This window comes from Hyperolius riggenbachi, chromosome 4, assembly GCF_040937935.1.
Source record: "Hyperolius riggenbachi isolate aHypRig1 chromosome 4, aHypRig1.pri, whole genome shotgun sequence".
NCBI classification, from domain to species: Eukaryota; Metazoa; Chordata; class Amphibia; order Anura; family Hyperoliidae; genus Hyperolius; species Hyperolius riggenbachi.
Window position 1 is genome coordinate 363972660 of NC_090649.1, and position 20576 is coordinate 363993235.

Sequence of the window (20576 nt, forward strand, 5' to 3'; positions counted from 1 at the left end):
GTTCCCAGTATTTGTAGCCAGGTCTATAGGTGTCCCCCAGTATATGTAGTCAGGTGTATAGGTGCCCCCAGTATAGCCAGGTCTGTAGGTGTCCCCAGTATAGCCAGGTCTGTAGGTGTCCCCAGTATAGCCAGGTCTGTAGGTGTCCCCAGTATATGTAGTCAGGTGTATAGGTGCCCCCAGTATAGCCAGGTCTATCGGTGCCCCCAGTATAGCCAGGTCTATTGGTGCCCCCAGTATAGCCAGGTCTGTAGGTATCCACAGGAGGGGAAGCAGCCAGTGAAAGGGAGCTGTGGGCAGAGCGATGGGGAAGGGCGGACGTCTTCCCCCCCCCCTTTTCCCTCACCTTGGGGCCCCCCTTCCTGGCTCTCCCCTCCGGATTAATGTTTATTAGTCTCGGCGCAGCGGCTGGGGACTTACCGCTGTTCTTCCAGCCAGCGGAGGGAGCTGTGATCTGTGCGCCGCAAGTCTGGTCTTGAGTAGACCAGACTAGCGGCACACAGATCAAAGCTCCCTCTGGTGGCTGTAACAGCGGTAAGTCCCCGGCTACTGTCAGCTGCTGCACCGAGACTAATAAACATTAATCCGGAGGGAAGAGCCAGAAAGGGGGGTCCCAAGGTGAGGGAAGTGGGGGGAGACGTCCGCCCTTCTCCACCGCTCTGCCCATAGCTCCCTTTCACTGGCTGCCTCCCCTCCTGCTCAGGGTGCTCTGGCGCCCCCCCCCTCCTGACCACAGGCCCTCGGTCTGTGCCCTAGTGGTCAGTCCGTCCTTGGTCAGTGCATACCTTTCACTTCATCCCCCAAAATGGACGAAACAACAGGCAGAGAGACAGCCAGAGGCAGGCCACCCAGCAGGTCTGTTCAAGGTCGTGCTGTTGTGATTTCGTGCAGCCCTCGACCAAAGTACAGTGTTCAGAAGAAGGCACGTGCCATCAACCCCCAATATTGTCAGGACATAGTTGACTATTTAACACAGAACACCTCATCTTCCTCAGCTTTCGCATGGAAGCGTGACATATCTTCCTCCTCCTGCTCTGATTCTGGCACCCCACTTAACACTCCGTCGGCACCCATCACCAAAGTGCCATCATCCCAGGGCTCAGCGGTGTGGAAATTTTTTGGTGTATCTGCCTCAGATGAGAGCAATGCCATCTGTGCTCTCTGCCACCGAAAATTGAGCCATGGAAAGACCAAGACCCGCATAGGGACAACTACCTTACGAAGGCACATGATTACAAAGCACAAACTGCAATGGGATGACCACCTGAGGAAAAGCAGCACACAAAAGCAAAGCCACAAACCGCAGTGGAAGATACCAGGCCACAATTATTTCTCAAAAAAGGCGATACCCAAACTGTACCGTGATGTTGAAAGGCAAGTGGTATCATCTCTGGCACACAGCATTGGACCAAGGGTCCATCTGACCACGGATGCCTGGTCTGCAAAGCACAGTCAGGCCTGCCAGAAGACTAAGTCAGTCCCCACACACAGCATCTCTGCCTGCATGCCATGTGACTGCCTGCCCCAAGACTAAGTCGGTCCCCACACAGCATCTCTGCCTGCAGCCCGCTTGACTGCCTTCTCCGCCACCACCAACAGGGTCCAGGACTCCAGGTGGATTCCTGAATTTTTAAAGCCGCTGCTAGCAGCGGCCGCTATAATAATTTTTCTGGTGCGTGTACATGCCTGCCTAATTTTTCTGGATGCACTGCGGCTGCAACAACAAGACAAAAGTCATGTACATGTGTCAATTCCCCTTCGTGATCGTTACCTTGCCGCGGTGAAGGGGCTTGCATATCACAATGAAGCAATGACCTATATGAGTTTAGTGCTACGGAGCGCCAATAAGCATTGACGCTCAGTAGCACTAACACAAAACAAAAAACCAACCCACCATATATAGCCTCAGCTGTTCCCCCCCAAAAAGTTAGTCTTAATAGAAGATGAAAAAATGATCTCTTAGGAAAAAACTCAGGAGAAAAAGCTAACAGGCCATCTTGCATTTCTTTCCATTATCATTCTGTCCTGTGCAAAAGTAAAGGTCCTCTTTAAATTTATTTAAATATTTGTGATAAAAAAAATAAAAAAATAAATAAAAAAAACATACTTACCATATTTTTCTGCAATATAAGACTTCTTCCCCAAAACTAGAAGTAAAAAGTGGGTGCATCTTATATTCTAAAGGTACGGTATTTTGGCCCCAAAACATACTTACCTGATCCTGCCGCTGCGATCCTCTCCTCCTCCTCCTGACTGCCGTCATTCGAGGGTCATCCGAGTGTCCCAAACTGCAGTCATCAGAGGGTGCCAGCTATCCCATCAAGTATCCCCACTCTTGAGTGTTTTAGCCGCCGGATCTTCTTCACTGCAGTCTCATACGCAGACTGCAGCCATGCGGTAAAAACGCGCTGCCGCCCCACCGACGTCCTCCACAGTTACAGCGTCCTTTCAGTAGTTACAGTGCCCCCTTCTGTGTGACGAGCGGCGCACGTGCGCCTGACGTCATGCGTGATCTCGGTGCACGTGCACCGCTCGTCACACAGTCAGGTGGAGGAGAGGATCGCAGCGGCAGGATCCGGTGAGATGCAGCAGGGGTGAAGTGTAGTGTAGTTTGGGTTAGCTGCAGGATTTAGTTAGTGAAGTGTAGTGTAGTGTAGTGTAGTTTGGGTTGGCTGCAGGGGTTAGTTGGTGAAGTGTAGTGTAGTTGGTGGTGGTGGTAGCTGGGGTTAGTGAAGTGTAGTTGGTGGGGGCAGCAGGGGTAAATTAGGTGTAGTGTAGCAGGATTTAATGTAGATGGGCAGTGTAGCTTAGATAGAGATAGTTTTTGGGGCGTTGAAGGTCCATAAGACGCCCCTGCACCATAGATGCACCAAGGTTTAGTTTATTTTTTTCCCCCTGATTTTTGCCCTCTAAATCTAGGTGCATCTTATATTTCGGAGCGTCTTATATTGCGAAAAATACGGTACCCGGTTCTTTCGTCTCACATTGCAGCCCTCCATGCCTGAACACCTGCGCAGAGCCGAAAGTAAGAAACTGTCTTTGAGAGATACAGAAATAGTATCCCTCCACTGAGGTATAGACAGTCCATAGTAATAAGGTGGGCGGGAAAAAATATTGACAGTGGGGAGACAAAGCAACCCCTGAATAAGCACAAGGTAAAACATCCGCAAGTCAAAACTTTGCAGCCTTCCTACACCTTTAAATGGACAGTGAGGTGCGCACTGTGGGCAGATAAGTATACTGGCTATGAAAGCATTCTTGTAAATCAAACTGCAATAACCATGTTTAAATCAGGGATGAGGACATTTGACATGCATTGTAATTTTAACATAATTTCCCAGACGTCCAAACAAGAAATTACCAAATATCCTGGACTATAAGTCGAGAAATGTAGGTCTGACTCGATATCAAAAAGTTTGGAGGTCGCTTTATCTAGGAGTCAGACCTAAATGTCTGACTTATAACTGGGATGTAGATCTTTCCTGGGCAAACTTGCGTCAGTATAAAATTCCAGTTTCGGTGGGTCAAATATTGGGGTCGACTTATAGTTAAGATTATATGGCAACATCTGTATAAAGAATTTTATGGCGTTAAAGTGGACCCGAACTCTTGCACAGGACAGAAGGAAAACAGAGAAAAGTACCCTGTATGTATTTTGAGAGTTTAGCTTAATGTCCCCTCATTTGTGTTTAATCACAAGTTGTAATTTGATCTTTCCCCTGTGTCACCTGACTGTCATTGCAGATAAGGCAAATAAGCTCACTTGAAAGCATAGGATGTGAACAACATGTCTGCCTCCATGAAAGTAGTAAGTACAAACAGTGCAGATTTCAGGATTTGTATCAGCTGTAACAAAGAAATGTTTTTCTTTATGTTTTCAGGTTGAGTTCAGGTCCGCTTTAAGTTGATGTAAATATTTTAACGGAATATAAAGATAACCTTTATTTACGTACAGGATGATTCTCAACCTCAATGTAAGGTAGACTAATTAAATATGCCTGAATTAAATATTAGACATTGATATTTGCTCGCTTCATTTCAAATGATGAAGCCCTTTGGCTGGTGATGGAACCTCTTCTAATAGGTCTCTTCCTCCCCCTGCAGTCCCCTCCTCCCCCCACATGCTTTCAATCTAATTCTCAACCACAAATCAGCAAGACTGAAGCTCAGAAAGTGAATTACAGCAGATCTTGTATGTTAGTTATAGCTCATGATTATAACTAAGCAATTGTTTTACATGAATACTGAGCTCAATAATAAATTACCTTTAACCGAGAAATCTGGATGGGAGAAAATTTCCTGACACCACCGATTGGGGGAACAAGCCGATTATAAAGGGCCTGGAAGAAAATATACACACATAAGAAAAAAAACAATATGTGCTTATCTAAACGCCAAGATACAGATTGTGGAGGATTTGCTAAGATTGCACTACACTGATGAGCATAAGTTTCCAAAAAAAGCCTAGATTTTCATGTACATATACTAAGTGAAACAAGCTTGCAACCTTTATGTGGGAAATGTTAGGCAATAGCAAGAATTGCCTACAGAGATGGTTGGTAAATTGACACTTACATAAACAACTATTTATCCCAGCACGCTTCTGTGCCCAGCTGGAAGAAACCCCCAGATCAGGCAAGTGAAAAAAAATGATCAAACTCAAGAAAGCAATCTCTAGGTTGCCCCAATTTGCTATGACTAGCACTGCCACAAATTGTGTTAGAAAAACACAGGCATTAGCCACAAGTATATGTAGATACAAGTATATGCAGACACAAGTTGGAGCTGTTGGAGTACTTAACTTCCTGTGTGTGCTGAGTGCTCACAGTCCTAACTCTAATCTCAGTACTAATCAGTTCTATGCATAAGCGGTGTCATAAATTACTTGAGACTTATCACTCCCTTTGATATGGAGATGAGGCCAACCTAGACTGTAAACATATACTAAACAATTTAAAATGGTCGCACAGCCTCATAAAGTATACCAAGTTACGTTTATTATATCAAAATCGTTAAAAGACACCAATCCTCAGACATATTAGCCATAGGTCAGTATGTTCCCCAAACAATCACCATAAAAACAGTTACTGCGGATGACATATATGACGCTGACTGCGTACCAAATGGTAACAATTCAATATCTTAAGCATAGAAACAAAACTGTGTCTGGCCAGAAACCTCAATTTTGCTGCACTTATCCGCGTCCGCGCATTCATTCACCACACATGCATGTGCCTAGATATTAGGTATGGGGGGCCCCCTTTAAATTAACTTGGATTCCTCCAAATGGTTCAGTTCGTCAAGATATCACCAGAACTTGAATAACAGCCACTTGGTCAAAGCAAAGAGGGGTAGATCTCACCCATATCCAATAAAGGTATCTCATCCAGGAAGCTTCCGCTGATCCGTGTGGCAGAGTCCTATTGATTGGCCTGGGAGCGTAATGCTGTTGGCTCCACCATGCCGCAACTCTCTAACACGGAAGACGCCAGCCCGGAATTCCGTGCCCCACGTGTGTGGATGATGCTGCAGTACACGCTGCCGCGTCAGCTCCGCCCACCGACGCGTTTCACGTCCCAATTGGACGTTTCATCAGGGTGTAGTTTTGCTAGCAAACGTCACCACCTATGTAGTGGTTCAGGCTCCGCCCACCGCATCTCCGTTGCCATGCTCACCATTCGTTTTTCGCTGCATAGAATGTATGCGGTGCGGCCCGTATATAAAGCACTCTGTAAGACAGCCTCTTTTATACTGTTATGTCACAAGCAAACCATATCTATACTTGATGTTTTGAGTCCATATATATACCCCATTCTCAGAAACTTTCCACTCATAACAATTAGATTTGGTGGGCAAGCTCACCAGAGTACACTGAGCACCAGAAAAATTTATTTATTTAGTTACAATTAACCTCCCCATAAGTAATGAGGTTCGAAATGCAGTATGCCATAAGAGAGGGGTTAGGGGAAGAGGCATTGCTTATCTACATGGGGGGGGAATGGTCCTGTGGAGGTAGCCATCACCACACCCATCTGACCGCAGTTCAAAGAATCCGCCTGTTTAGTGCACACTAGTCAGAGATGTTTGCAGCGTTGCATGCCAGGAGCTGTAATCCCCAGCAAATGTACACATCTCTACATACTACAACAGTGTTCTCCACAGGCTCTTTTAGCCAGGTGCTCCACCTGGCTAGTTTTGATGAGCACCCGGCTGTCATTGGCTCACCTCCTCCTATGCTGTAAGCAGAGTTGCTCACAGAAGCACCGGCCCTGCATTCTCTCATCTCACCCCACCCAGCAGGGGAGAACACTGCTACAATTCCCAACCATGCACTGCGGCTGGGAGCAGGCTAGAAAGGCGGATCCTTTGAAGTTCGGCCACAGGGAGGGTGGGTAATAGGATCAGCCCCACCCATATGTAAGTTATGGTACTCCCCCTAACCCCCAGCCCCCCAAAGGTATCAGTATACCTTTTCATCGTAAAAAATTTAATAAATAAAAGTTTACTGTGCTCAGAGCCCTTTCAATGTAAGTCCTGCACTGCCAATCAAAAACAAGCTAGGAATTAGCAATAGGTTGCTTGACACTTTCAAGAATTGGAATCCAGCCCAATCAACTTTGACTGCTGGATCCAAATCCCTAACCACAAACACAGCAGCTATTAAAGCCGATCTGAAGATATATATTAAAAGAAAGTGAAAAAAAAAGGTTCACTTACCTGGGGCTTCTGCCAGCCCCCTGCAGACGTCCTGTGCCCACGCCGTTTCCAAACAATCCACCGCTCCTCACCATGCCTCACTTTTGTTCACGCCGACTTCTAAGTCGACCTCTACTGCATTCTCGGATGCGTGGCCAGGAGCTTCCTGCGCAGGCGCAGTATGATAAAATCTCTACTGCGCCTATGCAGTACACTGCCAGCGACAGGAGTGCGAATGAGGATGCACATGGCCAGAGTTGTGCAGGCACAATGGACGGCTACTGCCAGAAGAGAAAGTGAGCCACGTCGGGGTAACAGAGGATTGTTTGGAAACGGCGTGGGCACAGGATGGCTGCAGGAAGCTGGAAGAAGCCCCAAGTAAGTTAAACCTTTTTTTATTTTTTTAGATTTATCCGATCGTCCTGTCCCCGCCGGCGGCTACTTCCGGGTTCGGCGTCAGCCGCCGACAGGCTGGGAACGCGGCTGATTCTCAGCGTTCCCAGCCGCTATACCACCCTCTATGCAGAATAGAGGGTGATATAGCGGCTGGAAACGCGGAGAATCAGCCGCGTTCCCAGCCTGTCGGCGGCTGACGCCGAACCCGGAAGTAGCCGCCGGCGGGGACAGGACGATCAGAGCGGGGCTGCAAGGGCACCATCCAGCTTCAGGGGGCTAAGTGATGCCCCGGGTGAGTAAATGTCATTTTTTTGGGGGCTTAAGTATTCCTTTAAAGAAAAACTGTAGTGAGAGATAGAGAGAGGCTGCCATATTTATTTCCTTTTAAGCAATACCAGTTGCCTGGTTATCCTGCTGATCCTCTGCCTCTAAAACCATTTGCCCTAGACCCTAAACAAGCATGCAGCAGATCAGGTGTTTCTGACATTTTGGTCAGATCTGACAAGATTAGCTGCATGATTGTTTCTGGTGTGATTCTGCAGGTAGATAGCTCAGCAGGGCTGCCAGGTAGCTAGTATGGTTTAAAAGGAAATCAATATGGCAGCCTCCATATACCTCTCACTATAGCAGGTAGTAAGAAATTACAAACTTTTGTTTCACCTTAATATGAACTAGCTTCAGCTGCCAGCTAATAAATTAGTGGCTTTTGGATTGATTTGCTAACTGCCACTTCTGCTTCCAGAGCAAATGAGGTTTGCATGTAAAGCACATTCCCTTTTCTTCCATAAAGCTATAAATCATATATTGTGGAGTAGAGAAAAATCACACACACACACACACACACACACACACACACACACACACACACACACACACACACACACACACACACACACACACACACACACACACACACACACACACACACTTGTACTCAAGCTGAGCATATACACTAGGCACTACCAGTGGATAGCAGTCAGTACTTTGAATAATACCATAAATACACAACATAAAATGCTACTTTGAGCGTTAAAGAAAACCAGAGCTGTCAAATAATGAGGTCTGCGCATGCCCAGTAGACCACGACTGATGCAACTGAGCCTATTACCAGGGCTGATCACTGCTGAACAGCAGACCGCGGGAGGACAGTGAGGGACTCAGATGAGCTTATTCTGCTGGAGGAAGCTGCGGGGGAGTATCAAATCTTAATTATTTGACAACTCTGGTACACTTCAATGTATACCTTCCAGTTACCATTCAACAGTAATAACCACCTTGTCAGACTGAGTGCTCTCATGAAGGATCCTGGCATCTATGGCAGCTGCAAGCAAATTATTTGCTGCTGTGATAGCATGAATGTCACCAGTTAAATGCAAGTTAAACTGCAAAAACAAGGGGGTAAAGGTCAGTACATTTTGAGAGAAAAAAAAGAATTTAAGTGTCAAATTAAAAAAAAAAAAAAGTGAATGTGAGATTGCACACACACAAAAAAATAAAAATAAAACAAAAAACACAATGTTCCTGGATCCCAGGTTAAACTATAAGCAACACATCCTTTGACCATACAGGTGCATCCACATTCAATTTTGATTGATCAATGACTGTCTAATTTGAAAACCTTTTTTTTTTGGGGGGGAGCAAGCCATGCGGCCGAAACAATGGGGGGGGGGGGGGTAAATAGGCGTGGCCATGGAATAGGATGTGGGTGGGTGAGCCAAATTTACATGAACTTAGCAATTTTGGGACATTAGACTATTAGAGCGGGCTGATCAGAGGTCTGATGCTGACTGTTGGCACTCTGCCTATTACATTATAGACAGCGGGTGGGCATACTGATGGCCGGGGGGAAGGGTGTCCTCCGCATTTGGCCCTATGTGTGGACGCCCATGTGGCCAATCAAAATTGGATGTGTGTGTGCACTTTAAGCTTTTAAGATAACAAAGGCAAAATTGAAAAAAACAGTCCGCAGGCTTAATGCTGTGACTGTAACAATGCCCCTTTCCCCCATTCCAGGCTCTGACCCGGGCTCTGTCCCTGCTATGGGCCTGTGCATCCTAAAAAAAAATTTGCCATCCTAAAAAATAACATTAGGCGGTGTGCGTATGCATATGTAGTGAACGTGGACAGGAGCTTTGAGCAGCCAGCAGGAAATGAGTTGAAGTCAAAACGCCTATGTTTCAGACAGGTGCTTGGGGAGCGTTGACGGGAGCGTTCTGTGTGCAGACTAAAAATGTTCTCGGCTACGGGAGCATGATGGAGGAGCACGTGCGGCCGGCCTGCACCAACTGACCCCGACTGAAGCACTTTCGGGGCCAAATTGCTGAGGTCCAGGCAGCATAGGAGGCCAGCGAGGGAGCGATTAGCCTGGAGAGGGCTGGAGGAAGCACCAGGTATGTCTAATGTTTTTAGCGCTGGTACAATTGCACCAATAGAGGACAGGGAAGGCTCTACAGGATCCAGAGCATTCCGTCAGTCCCTAGACATTTTTTATATTTACTATGTTATACAGAAATTCCACCTTTCTGGTGGGGAGGACCATGAAGGAGTGAGCTACAAAGAACACTGACTGTAATACAGACTGTGTGACAGTCTGACTCGCTGTCTGGCTGCTGCTGTCTGTAAGTCACTAGCGTGCACTTCCTCACTGTGTGCCTAGGTCTCCCCTCCTGTAGAGCAGTCTGCTCAAGTGTGGGACTTTGTGCGTCTGCCTTCCCTAAGAGACATGACATGTTCTGCCACTAGGCTGCCTGGGAGAATGTAACTTCTGAGGAGGGAGCCCGCTGGGTCACCGTCCCTGGGGCCAGAACAACTAATGACTCCTGCAATCTGCTGGACCACAGAGCTTCTATGTTATGCTCCGCTGCCTCCCTTTCTCAGAGGCTGGAGTAAGGCACCAGCGGCACAAAAAAAGAGGTTTATTGGTTGGACTGATGAAGGGAGGGAGGAGGTAATACTTATATTTTTAATAAACAGCATGATTGCTATTAGACTTCTATTTAGAGAGTTTGTGTATAAATGTGAAGGAAACAATAGGACATACAACTTGATCCTTAGATTCCAATAGTGACCTTAGGACCACAGAAGTAATAACATGCATAATAAAAATACACACACACACACACACACCTCTTCCATAGGGATAACTTGAGCATAGCCACCTCCTGCAGCTCCACCTATGAAATATAATTCATGTAAGTAATCGGAAGGACTAAAAATATCAATAAACATGCTTACAAATAATACATTTACTGTTTAGGGTTTATTTAAAGCGGACCCAAACCAAACATTTTTTTTTAATTAAAAGTATTTAGTTGCACCACTCTGACACATACAAAGATAAATAAACACTCCTTCAAACCTATGATCATTTCAGTGCCTGCTTTTCACCCTTCTCTTTTCATAGCTAGGGTTATACTGGGGGCAGCAATTAGCAATTCCTTCATTGCCGGACACCATCTACTCCACCAGTTTGCCGGAAAAATCCCGGCAATTTGAAAGGAAGTGAGGGGTTCCTCCAATAAAGGTAAATTTTTTTATATTTGTCATCATGCCGCTGAAAAAATGCTGCTATTTATTATTATAATTTAGAAAATAGATTTTATTTCTAAAATCTGGTATTTTAAATTTGGGTCCACTAGTACTTTTGCAATTTACTAACTTTAAAACTTATAGAACAAGTCAGGTTATTCTTTTTCACAACATTTAAAATACCATCCGTTTTAAGAAGGCAAATTCATATTTAGATAACTATTTCTGCAACTTTTAGTTCTGTTACTTTTGACACTGAACGGTTACTGTCCTGGAGCCTGAGAAAACTCAACACTTTATCATCTTCACTTTGCTTACAGAGCTTCACCCAGCCCCATACAATAACATTGGTAGAGGACAGTGCTTATTATACAGTATTATTATGTAGTATTATAACTAAGAAATCATAGAATCCTGGTGTCAATCAGCCATTGGCTAAGCTCTCACTGCACTGAAGGTGCATTGCTTCCACCTTATGGATTATATCAAATCCACTATTTCTGCAATGTCCTAAATGACTCAACAATAATATTAGTATTTCAATATTTATTTTATCTTCTATGCACTTTGAAAGGAAATTAAAAAAACAAAACCACTTATTGGTTTACACTTACTGCACTTTTTTGTGAACACCAATTCTTATTGTTCTTTCCATTTTACATAGACCAGCTACAGTGATTATCAATCCATCCATTAACCTCCCTCCCTGTCCTAACACTCTCCCCCCCCCATACACACATCTTTGCCCCAACTCTGAAGGTGCTTTTCATATTCGCGTGGTAATGAGGAGGGAAAAGTTGGAGTAGCAGAGTAGATTACAGTTTAAAATAAACTATAACGTCAACCCCATATCCCTTACCCTTCCACTTTACATTAACTTTCCTACTCCTCCCCTTTTCCCCAATATTGGGTCAAAGTTTTGGTCCCTTGTTCTGCTATGTTTACATTGTCCAGTTTTCAATCACTGCAATGCTTTCTTTTTTGGAGCATTTTATTGACCTGATTGTATAATTGTGACTGACTTCTATAAAATCTGATTGTTCAAAAACTAAACTATAATGTGACAAAGAACGAAACACGAGATTCAAGTGTCCCATATCTTGGCATGAGGCTACCAAGTAGCATAACAAATGTCTTCTGATGAGGTGTGCAGAGAGACTGTGTTGCACAGAATCATAGCAAACCAGGGAAGTAAAATGAGTATAGTGACTACACAAGTACGAGTGTCCTTCTGTCTGGATGGTAGATTAGGCATAAAAAAGTGTACTAACATGACAGGGCCTGCTAGTGTCCAAAGTACATCCAGTAAAAAGGGTGGCGTCCCATGGACAGGATTTCTTTGAAGGCAATGTATAGCAAGAGTAACCAGGCACAACATTAGGCTGTAGGCCTTCGCATGAGTTCCATAAGGGCAGCATAGAAAAGTCACACCCACAACAGAAAGAAAAGGTTCGTAGGAACAGCAAAAATAGGGGTAAAAGATCAAAAAATAAAGTCTCCCTTTAAACTGCTTAATTTAAGATTGTACAAGGCTACAACATTAGTTGGATAGATCTTACCCGCATGTTAGTCTCTCAAAGTGTCCAGCCACTCTGAGGCCTCGGTAGCAGACAGGAAAAATATAACTGACATTATGTTTCTGTAACGATCGGTGAAACACAGAGAGGATCTGATTATTGGTGATCTGCAGTATCACCAAAAAATGCAGATATATACCTGATTATTGATGATCTGCAGTATCACCGATAATCAGATATATCACTAACCTCTGGACACCTGAGTGATAAGAGTGTTTGGTGCAATAGTAATACTTTGAGGACCGCACCTGCCAAGCAGGTGATGAGGCAGTAAGGGATACTGCACAAAGAACAAGTTCCTTCCTATGGTCAGAGAACTCCCAAGGGAGTGACCAGACTGGGAATAGGAAGGACCAGAGTGTGAGTGACACCAAGGGGGGGGGGGGGGTGTCACTAACAGATGTGAACTATCTCTTAACTGGGGAGATAGCTCTCGAGGTCGGGTAAGCCAGGTCGTCAACACACAGACAGATAAGGTACACAGACAGGAGACTGATTCGGTAATCCTTAAACACGCAGGGTTTGGCAACAGAGTATCAGATATAGCGAAGTACCAAATCAGTGGTCAGAAGAGTGGTCAGGAAAGCAGAAGGTCATAACAGATAATAAACAATGCCTAGTCTTGGGTGTGAGTTCCGTGATCATCAACACTCTGGAACTAGTCTGAAGTATAACAGAATGATAGTAAAAGTCCTAGTCTTGGGTGTGAGCTCCTTGATCATCAACACCCTGGAACTAGTCTGAGATATAACAGAGATGGTATACAGTGTTCCTAGTCTGGGGTGTGAGGTCCGTGATCATCAACACCCTGGAACTGGTCTAGAGAATAACACAGATTCTGACAAAAAGGTCTGAGTGCTTTCACGTAGTGATCGCAACGGCAGATAACCAGAGAATGACCAGCACCCAGTATATATAGTACAGCGCTCTCCAGCGCCTCCCCTAAGTGCTGGACCAATGGGAACTGGTTGGATTGTCAACTGACCAGCTTGGTCAGCTGACTCTCTTCTGGCTGTCATAAAAGCTCTGCCTCTCAACGCGCGCGTCCTTCTGAACCTGTGTAGACTATCAGTCCCAGCCACACCAGTCATGTGTTGTGTACCACCCACCGCGCTGGACGCGGAACCAGCCGCACCGCAATCAGAGCATGCGGCGGTTTCTCCGCGTTCGGCCATACTGACAGATGTAGGCCTATGCGTGCAAACCTCCGCTTTGGACGCGGCATCGGTAGTCTTGTTCTCAGGACATGCGGCGGTTTCTCCGCGTTCGGCCATACTAGCAGGTGTAGGCCTATGCGCGCAAACTGCCGCGTTAGACGCGGAATCAGCTGCCTTGCTCTGAGCACCTGCGGCGGCTTTTCCGCGTTTTCTCACAGTTTCTAATGAAAAGATTTCACACAAAGTGGGAGACATCAGGTAATATACCTGCCCCACTTCATATAGCTAGTAGGACTATAGGCTAGTTCTTATGACATCCAGAAACTAAAACAGTATTGTTGACAATTAGTAAAGCAAGGACCACAATTCAGTCCCCGGAAGCAGCATTTCATTATAAGCCTTTCATGTGTGAATTATCCAGAAATATTATGCAATGAAGAAATATTACTTACATATGAAAGGAGTAAGCAGTACAATACTGTAACTACTACAAAAAATTAGGATATTTAACTTTACCTTTAACTCCAAAGGTGGGCCCTTGTGAAGGCTGTCTTAAGCATGCAAAAGAGTTGATATTTTTATGTGCCATCAGTGCTTGTACCAAACCAACAGTAACAGTGCTTTTACCTTCACCAAGTGGCGTTGGAGTTATTCTACAATTGAGAAGAAAAGTATGTTTAACTGTGTTTAGAGGAAGATTCTACTTGCAGAGTAAGCTGGAAGAGAAAGCTCCACATTTCAGTGAGTGTGAATGAGGCGGCTGTAAGCTGTTACCTGGTCAGACAGTACACATGGTTTGCATTTAAGCCATACAGGAGAGGAGAATCATTTATTCTTTTGGCAGGAGATCTAAAAACTGAAATGAATTCAGACATGGGATTCCATGTAACCACAGATAAACCTTTTGAAAATAATAAAAAAAAAAACTTTCAAAACATCAATGACAGATTGTCTATAGCTCCAGATCAGATACACTGGGAGTTTTATTGGATCTGAGGCTGAGCATGAGAAATTCACATTATCAAAGCAACAATACATTTCTTTATAATGTCAGATTTACAAAGGAACAAACTAAAGCTAAATATAAAATAACCATACAGTCAGAAGACAATAATTGTACCGATGATATTCCGTTATTTAAAAACATACAGTATATAGGCTAATAAACTGAGCCAATGTAAACTATTTTTGTGAAACAAGGTTTCTATATTTTTGTGAAACAAGGTTTCTATAACTAAAATCTTGTGAACAGCAGGATCTGCAGGAGGGGCCACTGCTGCTTGGCTTGCATTATCCTTCTGTTCAGACAGGAATAGGGTGGGGTTGTGATCTCAGAATTTTGAAGCCTTTGTTAACGAAAATCTGTGGTGTTGGAGGTGGTTAATGAAAGCACTCTTGACCAGGAATTTAAAAGTATGTATTTCACATTAACTAATCAAGCAGTCTTTATGCAAGGGGCTCTCAGTTTACACCACGGTTGTGCTCCAAGAGAAGATAATGACACTAACCCATTTACCCACTGCAATGCAATTATTGCAAAGGAAATGGGAATATTTGCCTTAAAGAGAATCTGTATTGTTAAAATCACACAAAAGTAAACATACCAGTGCGTTAGGGGACATCTCCTATTACCCTCTGTCACAATTTCGCCGCTCCCCGCCGCATTAAAAGTGGTTAAAAAGAGTTTTAAAAAGTTTGTTTATAAACAAACAAAATGGCCACCAAAACAGGAAGTAGGTTGATGTACAGTATGTCCACACATAGAAAATACATCCATACACAAGCAGGCTGTATACAGCCTTCCTTTTGAATCTCAATAGATCATTTGTGTGTTTCTTTCCCCCTGCATCTTTCATGCACTGAAGTTTCAGGCTGCTCTTTTCTTCCTGCAAACAGCTTTGCCCTTGTCTGTAATTCCTCACTATGTGAAAGCCCAGCCAGCTCAGAGGACGATTTATCCAGCTTGTAAAAGATAAGAGGGAAGAGAGAAGCTGCTCTAATCCTAAATAACACACAGGCAGTGTGCATAGAGGGGCCTGGAGGGCGGAGTTCATAGCAGAACCACAACACTGAAGAACTTGGCAGCCTTCCAGACACAGGCTGACAAGAGAGATAAGTTGATTTATTACAGAGACTGTGATAGTACAAAGTGCTGCAGTTAGCCAGAACACATTAGAATAGCTTTTGGAACTTGTAGGATGATAAAAAACTGGATGCAATTTTTGTTACGGAGTCTCTTTAAAGAAAAAGGCATTTTCCCTTCAATCACCATAACGAATTGCAGGGATTGTGAGTGGTCATGTGATTAGAGACCGTGCAAAGAGAAGACAATGACACTAACCCATTTACCCACTACAATGCAAATATTGCAAAGGAAATGGGAATATTTGCTTAAAGAGAACCTGTAACAACAAAAAGTTCCCCTGGGTGGTACTCACCTCGGTAGGTGGAAGCCTCCAGATCCTAATGAGGCTTCCCCCGTCCTCCTCTGTCCCACGGCGGTCTCACTCTGGCCCTCCGAACGGCGAGGACGTAAATATTTACCTTCCCGACTCCAGCGCAGGATCAGCTCTCTGCTCGGAGATAGGCAGAAATAGCCGATCGCTGTCGGGCCATGCTACTGCGAAGGCGCAAGTCTCCTGCGCCTGCGTAGTAGAACGGACCTGACTGAGATCGGCTATTTCCGCATATCTCCGTGTTGAGAGCCGCAACAGTCCCCTGCTGGAGCCAGGGAAGGTAAATAAATTCAGCTTGTCAAGCCTGGATCACCGGAGACTTCGGGGGAGCCAGCGCTGGATGGCCTGCAGCTACAGCGGAGGGGGAAGCCTCATTGGGACCCTGAGGTTTCCCCCTACAGAGGTGAGTACCCCCCAGGGGAACTTTTTTTTGTTACAGACTCTCTTTAAAGGAGTTATCAGGCATTTCGATGCAAAATAAGTGCTACTTACGCTGCGCTTCGTCCAGCCCCAAGCTCCCAGCATGTCCCTCGCCACAGCTCCGCCGTCAGCCGTTCGCCACCGCCGCTGCCTCCCGGTCCCCGGCGATTATGTCAGGCCGACCTGGAAGTCAGCCTTTACTGCGCCTGCGCTCCAGTCCACGTGCCGGTGATTGACAGCGCTGCTCGCGTAGGCGCAAGTACAGGCCAACCTCCAGGTTGACGGCGGAGCTTGGGGCTGGATGAAGCCCTGGGTAAGTAGCACTTATTTTGCATAGAAATGCTTAATAAATCCTTAAAAGAAGCCAATAATTACACTTACTGGTAATTGGATTTCTGCGTAGCCTCCACGACGGGTGAATGATAAGATTGCCCCGCCTGCCAAGGGGACAGGAAGCACAAGCTACAATTAAATAGTCACATCCTCCTACTTAGCCTCAGTGCATAGACTATTACCTTGACTCAGTAGGAGATTTACCGTTAGATTTGGGTGGGTATGTCCACCTGTCGTGGAGGTTACGCAGAAATCCAATTACCAGTAAGTGTAATTACTGGCTTCTGCTTGAATATACTCCGGGTGAATGATGAGAGTTAGAATACTACCTCTCTCAGGGCGGGACCACTGCAAACAATACTTTGCGACCAAACTCCAAGTCTTGGTGACTTGGTAAATCCAAACGGTAGCGCTTTATGAAGGTGTCATAAGAGGACCATGTGGCAGCCTTACAAATTTGGAGTACTGAGGTAGAATTTCTTTCTGCCCAGGAAGAGGAGACAGACTGTATCCTGTCTGTCCAAAGGACAGGGAAGCACTGAGGCTAGGTAGGAGAATGTGGCTATTTAATTGCATCTTGTGCTTCCTGTCCCCTTGGCAGGGGGGGCAATCTCATTGTTTACCCGGAGTAGAGACAAGCAGAAAAAGGCATTTTACCTTCAATCGCCATAGGGAATTGCAGGGATTGTAAGTGGTCATGTGATCGGAGACCGTGCAGAAAAGTCTCTGATCACTCTGTGAGCAGCAGTGCAGCCCTAGAGAAACCTGACTGGACAGATATGGATACAGCTGAAGAAAACAAGAACAAGAAATGAACAAAATCCTAAGCACAAGGTATGTTACGTGCTGCGACAACAGAAATTTACTATGTTGTAGCAGAAAGAGTAAAAGATGAGGAGATGTGCTGAAAACCATAGTGATTGCTACAGTTTCTCTATATGCATATTTTGATCCCTGAACAACCTGAATGTCCCCCTATCCTATTTCCCCCAATGTCTCCCTGTGTACTTCATTGGCTCTAGTCTTCCAGCGTCCCACTGTATCCTTCGTCCCATCTAGTGTCCCCTGTTACTGAGGGAGTGCAGTGATAAAGCCCACTGATGGAGCCATGGAACTGCTCAAGACCATTGGCTCCTATTAAGAAAGGAGCAGGGACAAATGAGCAGCCTGATTGATAGATGGCTGTCTACTTCCTTTTGAAAAAGAACAGAGTGGCTGGGCTAAAAGCGTACTAGTAAATATATACGCAGGACACAGGGGGACATAGGAAGAAGGAAATATAACAAGGACACTGGACATAGGGCAAAGGACACAGGGAGACACACTGTTACACCAAAAGACAGAGGGGGACAAGGGCAAACCAGAGGACACAGGGGGACATTGGCTGGAGGAAATAGGACAGGGGACACAAGGACAGAGTACACAGGGAAGGAGGACACACAGACACTGGTTCGACTTTTGGGGGAGAAGAAGTGAGTCTTATAGTCCAAAAAATATGGTCATTCAAATGTTGCAGAATTTTACATTTTATTTTTAGTAGTAGATGGAAACTACTGTTACATATGCAAAGGAATGGCAAGGCCCACTAACACAAACTCAGCTGTACTCGCCAAGATAATTCAAATAGCAGATTAGACTTTACTTGGAACCTCTGTAAGACTCAGTCCACACTTCTGATCGATCTCCAGAACGGACATTGCAGTATGTACTCTGGTGGTCCCTTGTGATTTATCATGAGTCTAGAGTGAATGTGTTTCCACTGTAGGCTTCAATGGGAAATGTATCCAGTTGTCTGGAAAAATCATGCAGGTCAGAACTTTGCATTCTGCTTATGGCAACTGATTCATTGCAAAATGACATGTGTGACCTGATCCTATTCAGTGTTCTCCTCAGACATTTTTTCCAGCCGGTTGGCATGAAAAAGTAGCCGGGTGTCGTGCAAGGGGGGAAAGGAAGGCCAGTGCAACTATGCTTACAGAATAAAAGGAGGATGAGGAGGCAAGCTGATGTACCTGCTAAGTACACACAATGCAATTTTCTGACAGATTTACTGTCAGATCGACAATTTCCAACATGCCCGATCTGATTTCTGGTTTTCTGTTCACCGCTATAGTAAATCGTGCGGAAATCAGATTGCTGGTAAGGAGTTAATTTATTGTGTAAAACTAATGTATTTGTATATGTAAAATGCTTTAGGGTGTAGTTTTACTATTTGGCCACAAGATGGCCACATTGAGTTTGTGTTCATGCGACCTGTAAGCAGCAGATCATTGCGGGGGCTTAGATCAACAAACGGGAATGGATCTTCCCGTTCATTGATCTCCCGGCGAGCGGGCAGCAACGTGCACGAGAGGCGGGAGCGCGCACACGAGCGGCGGGAGTGCGGACAGCGGCGGTAGCTACGGATTTCTCCATCCCTTGTTTTTTTAGGGGGGGAAAAAGGGACGGAGAAATTCGTACCGCGGGGGGTAAAGTGGTTAAAGCATGAGTTCCGCCCCGCCAATCCCTGTCTCACCAGAAAGCTCGAGGTGACAGGGAGAGGAGCACTCCTGCAGTGTACAGCCTCAGCTTTTGCTATGAGAGCTGGCGCTGATTGAAAGCAGGAAACGGAGCGCTCCTATGTGCAATTTGAAGTTTTACAGCGCTGGATTTTAGAAGATAGGTGACCACATGACAATAGGTGGGTGGGGTTTCAAATCAGCCGGGCGGCCCGCCCACCTAATTGGCCCTGGGGAGAACACTGCTATTAACATAGGATCCATTGACATGTCCATTTGCTGATCCATAAAATGGGCATAAGGTGTATGTTTTTTTAGCTCAAATGTGAGCCGAGCCCAACAGACAGCCAGCATACATCCAACTGCAAGCCAGATCTATGGGAGGTACAAAATTCAGTGCATTTTTTTTAATGGAGTATCTATAAACCAAGTGAAGCACTGTAAGTTCATAAAAGACAATATCATACAATGTCAGGCTAGTTCTAACACGCATTTTAAAATGTTTTGAAAAGGTCTCCTCCTGTGATGGATCTTGCCTCCACTTTGAAACGTTTCTTAACACTGGCATTTTTAACTCCAATGCGTGAGCCAGTCCTAAATCTTGTACAGAATTTGGAATGTAATGCCAGGCTCCGCTGTAAGGTCTGCCGATCTGCTCTGCTGAGATTAAAATAATGTTTTGTTCTGAGTGTACATTCCACAGTAACGTCAGTCAGAACTAGAAAATCAAACCAGCATGAAAACCCAATACACAAGGGGTTGTCTGTACAATTAAAAGGTTCATTCAGATTCATGAAGCCATTCATCAGGGAAAAAGGCAAGCATTACTTCAGTGAAAAAAAACTCGGTTTTGCCTCAAGCTGTCCCAATATCATGTTATTGATGCATACTGGCCACCTACAAGTCAAAGCAAAAGAATCCGTTCCTAATTGGAAACATTTAATTCTTTTCATTCATTCATCATTTCAACTAGTGACTTAGTAGAATAGTGGAAATCCGTATGTTTAGCTTAGATATTCTATAGAACTTGCACTAATATCAGTATTTTATTTCATGTAAACTCATCATGCTAGAGTTCGGATTTCACTATGAACAAGGTCAAGCTTTAAATCTTGTGTTTTCTGAGCAAACAAATTCCATTTTGATGCTGTAATAATGTACAAACTAGGTAAGGGGAGAACTGCAAATACATTGGTAGACCACAATCCATTAACATGATGGAGTTTCAGCACAGCCTCTCTGCTAAATAATAATAATTAAAAAAAAAAAAAAAGTCTTAAATATTGTAGCAATTCCCCAAACACCCAAATTTTATCTTAACTTTATTAACCATTTGTCCACCATTCAGAGTAACATTTCTGTAGGGATTTGAAGACCACGCCCTGATCCATATCAGTCCACATTTTGTTTTCTTCATCGCTGCAAAATTGACCAAAAGCAACATTTTCTTTTGTAAACTTTTTTATTCTTCTATTCTACTGTAGTTCTTGCTATGTTTACCCTCCCAGCTGATAT

At 44.7% G+C, this 20576-nt stretch overlaps 1 protein-coding gene across 1 annotated transcript in view; it reads right to left on the bottom strand.

Moving 5' to 3' along the window:
- MTHFD1L (methylenetetrahydrofolate dehydrogenase (NADP+ dependent) 1 like) overlaps nucleotides 1-20576 on the bottom strand; it is a 466799-nt gene that overhangs the window by 385622 nt on the left and 60601 nt on the right. The window contains exons 8-11 of the mRNA XM_068279548.1: nucleotides 13871-14007; nucleotides 10219-10265; nucleotides 8367-8474; nucleotides 4266-4340 (exon numbers count right to left, since the gene is read on the bottom strand). Of these exons, the coding sequence (XP_068135649.1) occupies nucleotides 4266-4340; nucleotides 8367-8474; nucleotides 10219-10265; nucleotides 13871-14007 (367 nt within the window). The remainder of the gene's footprint in view (nucleotides 1-4265; nucleotides 4341-8366; nucleotides 8475-10218; nucleotides 10266-13870; nucleotides 14008-20576) is intronic.